Consider the following 6,767-nt stretch of genomic DNA (forward strand, 5'->3'; position numbering starts at 1 on the left):
TAACAAAAACATGTCGTTCGACCAGAGTGACCAAACGTTTGCATGCTGCACATAATCCTGGAAAAAACTGTCATTTTACTTGATTCAAATGCAACTATGGACGTGTCATAACTCAAAACACACTAGACTCTGGTGTTTTGATTAATTGATTAATTAAGTCAGTAGAGTTACATGAAGCATAACTCTGAAATCCACTATGGGACCAATATGTCCATTACCATCAGAAAATCATACTTCATTAAATACACAAATAAACAGCTGACACGGTCCATTTTAAGTGCTTGTTTTTGGAACTAAATGTTCCCTTAGCAATTTTCTGACCAAGAAGAGTGTGGTAGCGTGAGATTTATTAGCAAACACAGTACAAACTGTAGCCAAAATCCATGCCATATGCACTTATGTGACGTCTAATATGTTATTTGTGCATGTAAAAATGGACACATATGTGGAAATATGCACTGTTTACTTTGTAGAACTTAAGCTAAAGCAAATAAATAAATAAATATCTACCATACGCACACACAAAATCCGAACATTCCCTCTGAGGTTGTGGATGATGTGCCACGGCGACACATTTTTAATTAAACAAAACTATCTTCTATCACATTCACAAAGCTGGTGCCATGTAAGCATGAAAAAAGTGCCTTGTCTGTATGGAGTTTGAACTGAAGCAGACATCACAAAAGGGAATGCAGCTGCAGTCCTCCAGCACTCACTCATGTGAGTCTAATCCTGGGTAGACCTAGACTCCACTTCCCAACTCAGCCAACATACTCCGATGGCTATGCGTCACCAATTTCAGTCTTCCCAGCATTTTCCGCCCGATATCATCTCAGCAATCATCTCAAAGTGCTGCTTTAAAATACAACACTTTCCGAAAACAGCACTTTTTTTGAAACACATTTTGTAAGAAGCGTGCAAAATAGTTTGTGCTGTATTTACAAGCCTCCCCAACAGGAGATTGAATAACGCTTTCTGAGAGATGTTAAATCCCCGACTGATCTTGTTCAGAGCTTTTTCTTAGTCAAATAAAACACAAAAAAAAATTGCGAGATCCCACAAATGTCCCTTTGCTTTTTAGGCACCTAATGAGCTGTTACAAGAAAATGGTAAAGCTATTTTTCCTGGCTAACGTTAATCCTCTGTCATTCTAGCCTCTATCCCTCTAATCCGCCGTCCTTTACGTAACAATGTTTTTTTTCTGTGGAATTTCAGAAGCTTTTATGAATTCATAGATAATCATTTACAGTGCACTCCTCTCTCTTTCCCTCGTGCTTGTAGGAATGGTAATATCTGGCCTGGGAGCTGAGAAGACCACAGCACTGCTCTCCTACGGTGAATTATTCAAGTGAATTATATTGAATGTTTTATATTGAAAATAGAATTTTCATTCTAAAAAAAACAAGCATACTTGGCTCATTTGGGAATGGTAACTTCAAAAAAAGATGGTTTTGAGAATCTAAGGCAAGTAGTTGTTCCTTTTCTTTCTTATCCTTCCTTGTATTTCATGTATAAACGTTTGAGCTGGCTCAATAATCCTTTACCATCTGGTCTGTATTCTTGCTTACTTTGTAAAACTACAAGCAAACACATTCAAAGCGTTTTTATGAATCAGACAAAGAGCTATTCTACGCCTGAAAAGTCTCAGCAGAAGCAATACAAGAAGCTGTATTGCCAAATGCTGATTTCTGACAGGATTAATAATTACCATTCAAAAAAGTATGTTTTATGTGAACATAAAGCTTCTACGTGGTTGTCCTTCATTTTCGTGGCTCCTCTTTGCTTTGGCCAACAGTCGCCACTTCTGTTAGAAGTTAGCTATAAGTTAAGAGTAAACTGTCAGGGTTGGTTGATCAGGGTTCACCACTACATGCCAGTTTAGTCATTATTCTGCACTGCAGTCAGTTCAGAGAGCTTTCATTTATCCTTTTGCTTTCCTTCAGGCTGTGAGAGAGTAGGTTGTAGCGAAATGGAGCAGCCTGCCAGTGTAAAGCATGGCACAGGGTGCAGTGGAAAGTCAGCAGGTCATCTATACAAAAGCAACATCAAGCTGAACGGAATTAACTTTGTATCTCAAAAGATCCTGTTACTTCTAACCTCCAGTCTAGAATTCAAAAACGTGTCTATATAGTAGAATTTCCTTCGTAATTGTGCATAAAATTTTAAAAAATACACCATTTATGTGTTAAAAATGTACATGTGCTCTATTTATCTTCAGTCAGACATTCAGTTATAAGATAATTATTCACATTTACTACAAACTAAGTTCAGACTTTGCTGGTTCATCATGAACTATTCTCATTTGCTACGTTTCAGGTCACCTCAAACTTTTCACCTCAAAAGAGGCAAACTTCACTCTAGAATTTTAACAACAGAGGCATCTCTAAATTACACTTTCCCGTCTGTCGACTAGGATTCTTTCAAAATACACAGTTTACAGGCTGAAAGCGTATTTTTACTGTGTCTGTTTCGAATTGTCATATAAATGCCTTGCAAGTATTTCCATTTACCAGAAAATGAGAAGACATTTTTGCTAGTTTATCATGGAACATTCTCTTGAGCACATCTTGAACAAAATTTCAGTAAAAGACGTCACTTTTTTGACAATACTATACAATAGTTTTTCAGTCTTCAGTCTCCATAAAAATACACTGCAATTATTCACATTTCCCACAATAGAAGAGCACATTTTTGCTGGTTTATCATGAGTCAGGTCAGGTCACCTACAAAAAAACCTGAATTGTATTTCAAATGAATCAGGCTTCACTCTGAGTTTTCAATAAGAGACGTCTCTAAACTTTCTTTGCTGTAATGCATGATGGCCAGAATTGAAAAAAGAAAATACACATCTGTTGAAAATAATCAATCTTTAGTCCTCACATAAATACGCTTTAGACAAATTATTTGCTTTTACCATAAAAGAGCGCATTTTTTTAACGCTTCATCATGGAACATTCTCGTGAGTAACCTCGCTATCACGTTACGGCTGAACCCATGTCGGGTTTCCGTCTTGTGAATGTATGACCCCTGTGCTTTGGTGCTCCGTGCTGGGGGGAACGCAGCCAGAAGAGCAGAAACAGAGGCTCCTGAAGTATCTAATTGTATTCATTCATTTTCTCAGCCCAGCATGGTGTTGGGAAAGGCAGAGAGAGGCACAGTGTCTGTTGAGGGAGGGTAGGGGAAGAGATTGCACCCGTTTGCATCCCACCTTGCCAGCAGGACCACTGAGCGTCTTAAGCATGGAAAGACCTGAGCAGAAACTGAGAGAACTGAGCAGAGTCCCTTCATTATGGCCGTTTTGAATCGCCTGAGTCGCAGCGGGAATCAGATGAGTAATTAAGCGGTTAGCGAATCGGGTCTCCAGCTGAGGTGTGAGAAGTTAAAAAGCCTGCACCTGGAGAGTACCAACAAGGTGAGGATGGGGAAAAGATGGTTTTAACTAGTGCGAGGCAATACATCGCCTAAAGCTGTATACCGGTACTTGTGTCTTAATAATACCGATTTTTTGTTTTGGCATTATTGATAGATAACAAAAACTTTTGCTGGGTAATACCAACCTGCTTTCTCTCTGGTTAACACTTACAATACTATATAGCGTTCTAATGTTAAGAGAACAAATTCAACAAAACAAGCCAATCAAACTCAAAGAGTTTCTTTTATCGTAGAGCGCCAGTACTTGGAATTAGGAATCATGAGTTCATTAAGTTTATTAAAGCAAATACCATTTGACACAGTTATACTGTGATACATTTGCGATATTGGATTTTAGCACCTAGCACTAGGTCTAATATAAGCGAGCAGCTTCATAAATAGCTTAAAACAGTGATAGCTGCCAAAATCAGCCACAAATGATTCAGCGACTAAACAAATTTTTATCACTATTATAAAAATCAACTGCGCTTTCTATGTTTTTACGGCAGTGTGGAGTGCCAAATGACTGACCTAAATTGGAGGTTCTCCAAGCAGACAACATAAGGCTCGTACATATGCACAAAATCTGTCATTTGGATACATAATCTCAGGTGAAAATTCCAGTCTCCATGTTCACTCCTGTATCTGACCCTCTATCACCCACAGGGCTGAAAAAAACAGTCAGCATTAACACAGCCTACATAAAGAAATTCACTAACGCGGCAACGTGTCCTCTTTGCGAGGCTGCTTCCTTTCCCCAGGCATAAAGCACAAGCTAAAACAGGCTAGTCTCGGGAAACAATTGATTTCTCTTAGCTAGGAAGAGGTCAAAAGTTTAGCAAAAGACCATCTCTGAACTAACGATACTTCCGTAAAAGATTACATGCCATGCCTCATATGTAATATATCTTCTCTTTATCCCGTAACTTTGCTTTTTCAGTAAGCTACCCTACTTGTCAGCACATCTGGAGTAAATTGTTTTTTTCGCAACAGAACCGCCAGTCAACTCAGCTGAAAAATGTGGGCTGTAATGAAAGTGTGTCTATCAGCATAACAGATCAGATTAAACCTGACTTTGCGTTACTCTGTTTGAACAAAGTGGCACATAAATAAACACCGCGCTCAAACTGGGGGAGACATTCTGACCACTAAACTCTGCGCTCACGTTCACCCTATACAGAGAGCTCATATACAGGGCACCAATGTAGAGGACAGTAAAGTTTGAAAGTTTAAAAAAATAAAGAAATAAATTATAAATTTTAAAATTCGACATTTTTTGGAGAACATTTCTGTTTGGACACCTTGAAGGAAAACTTAATCATTATTATCCATATATTATTATCATTATTATTCCATAGCCAAAAGTTCTTGAAAGTAACTTCATAAAGTGCTCAAAAAGTATTTCTATCAACCTGAAAGTCTATATCAAAAGACTAATGCCAAAAAATGAACTTTAGTAAACATTATATGAAATTAGCAAACTATTCTATATTAAATTGAGTGTGCCGGACACTTTTGTCATATCTTGAGTGAGTATCTTTGACTAAATTACTGTTTGTCATCCTCAACTTCACCAAAACTATTACCTAGCAAAATTTGGCAAATTATGACAATATAATCCACATGTTAACACTACTATTCCTGGTCAGGATTCACTAACAAGGCCCACTACAGCCCATACGCAAGCGCATTTCATTTGGGGTTTCCACTGTACATTTTCTTACACAGACTAATTGCAGGCTGAACTAAGATACACTAGATTAAAATGAGCAGTGTGGGATATGTATATTATTTAAATTAATTTCTCTGTCAGGGCTTGTGCTTTTACTCAATAAATGGGATGATGAAGCTCAATGCAGGCAATAAAAGTTATCATACAAAAAGCACCTTTCCACAGGGCTGGTATATTCTCAGTCACAGGTGGAAAGTGTGAATCAGCTAAACTCTTTTTCAGGCAGCATACAGGCCCAGAAACAGCACAGGCCTAATAAAGCCCTATACACGTATTTAACGCAAACCGTGCTCAACAGTTCTTAACACTAAGAGCTTGGTTGCCTCTAATCCAGGATTTACAGAAATCCAATTCGCAGAGAGGAAAAGAAATAATTTTAAAAACACATATAAATGATTAAGTTAGTAAAAAGTATTTGTTAACTGGAGATAAACTGTGTTGAGGACTATTTTCTAAGAGAACATTCCAAAAGTGCATTTCCACGTCCAGACGAACTTGAACGCGGATTAATCTGTCTGTGCTTCGGGCTTCGCCAGACAGCCGGGGGCTTCACCTTAACCGCGCTGGTTCACCTTACTTTCTTTATTGTATCTTAATATTTGACTTTTTATTATTAATATTATTGTAACCCCTGATTAAGAGCGTTAGCCGCGCCTGAACTCTCGCATTACGAGCTGATGAATGAATGAAAGTAGATTTTTTTGTCTTTAATCCTGAGCAACATTCGCGGAGGAAACAGCCGACACTCTGGCCAGGTTTACCCGTGATGCGGAACGTGCGAACCCGCTGTTTAGCAGCTCGCCCGCAGTGCTGTGAGGCGGGTTAGCAAAGCACGGTGCTTTCAACCTGCATCCTTTCTCACATACGTGCATGTAGCCTAGCTTACTGTCACGTAAAAGTTTGACCAACACCGCGTGTTTATTTTTTGTCAATGCTGCAGACAAAAGCTGAAGCTCAGAGCTGGCTGCCGGGTCGAGCCCTCCTTACCTGGGGTTGGTTCGGTTCCAGTAGACGGCGTAGCGGTCGGCCATCACCTTGGAGCTCGGCTCTTGGCTAAATACACACATCCAAAGGATCAGGCAGACGAATATGATCATTTCCACTTGCAGCATCACTACGGCGAAAGTTGGGGCTCTGTCGTTTCCTCTTGGCTGGCGGGGGGGGAGAGCAGAGCTAGCACGGGCTGGTCAGCTTCACACTCAGCCCTCAGTTCACTTTCATTTACACCGTCCTCAGCTCAGCGAGCGCTCGGACTCATACAAACAAGGCAGACATGCAGTAGAAGAAATGTGAAACTGTCCATGCGCTTACTTCGCCTGTAAAATCAGCGGGGCTTTTTTTTTTTACTGAGGTGTAAAAACTCGAAGCGCAGTAACCGGTAACGGCTCTCACTCTCACTGTCCGCGGGTCTGTATCACTTCAAACGTCGCTCCTGTGCTGGAACTTGACTGGAGCTCCACACATTCCCCACACCGACAGTCCGAGAATACACATACAGACAGTATTCAAGCACAAAATCCGAGCTTTGCCCCCCAAAACTGCAGTTAATAGAGCATGTGTCAGTTCGAGCAGTGAGACCAACCCGTTCTTTTCTTTTCCTCAGTGTTGTTCCTGCTCTCTGTGG

At 39.9% G+C, this 6,767-nt stretch overlaps 1 protein-coding gene across 2 annotated transcripts in view; it reads right to left on the minus strand.

Moving 5' to 3' along the window:
* The window catches only part of efna5b (ephrin-A5b), a 122,588-nt gene extending 116,333 nt beyond the window's left edge, over positions 1-6,255 (minus strand). For both annotated transcript variants that reach the window (XM_036578783.1, XM_036578781.1), the window contains exon 1: positions 6,131-6,255. In XM_036578783.1, the coding sequence (XP_036434676.1) occupies positions 6,131-6,255 (125 nt within the window). The remainder of the gene's footprint in view (positions 1-6,130) is intronic.
* Between the last annotated feature and the right edge of the window lie 512 nt (positions 6,256-6,767).

Source organism: Colossoma macropomum, unplaced genomic scaffold, assembly GCF_904425465.1.
Source record: "Colossoma macropomum unplaced genomic scaffold, Colossoma_macropomum, whole genome shotgun sequence".
NCBI lineage: Eukaryota > Metazoa > Chordata > Actinopteri > Characiformes > Serrasalmidae > Colossoma > Colossoma macropomum.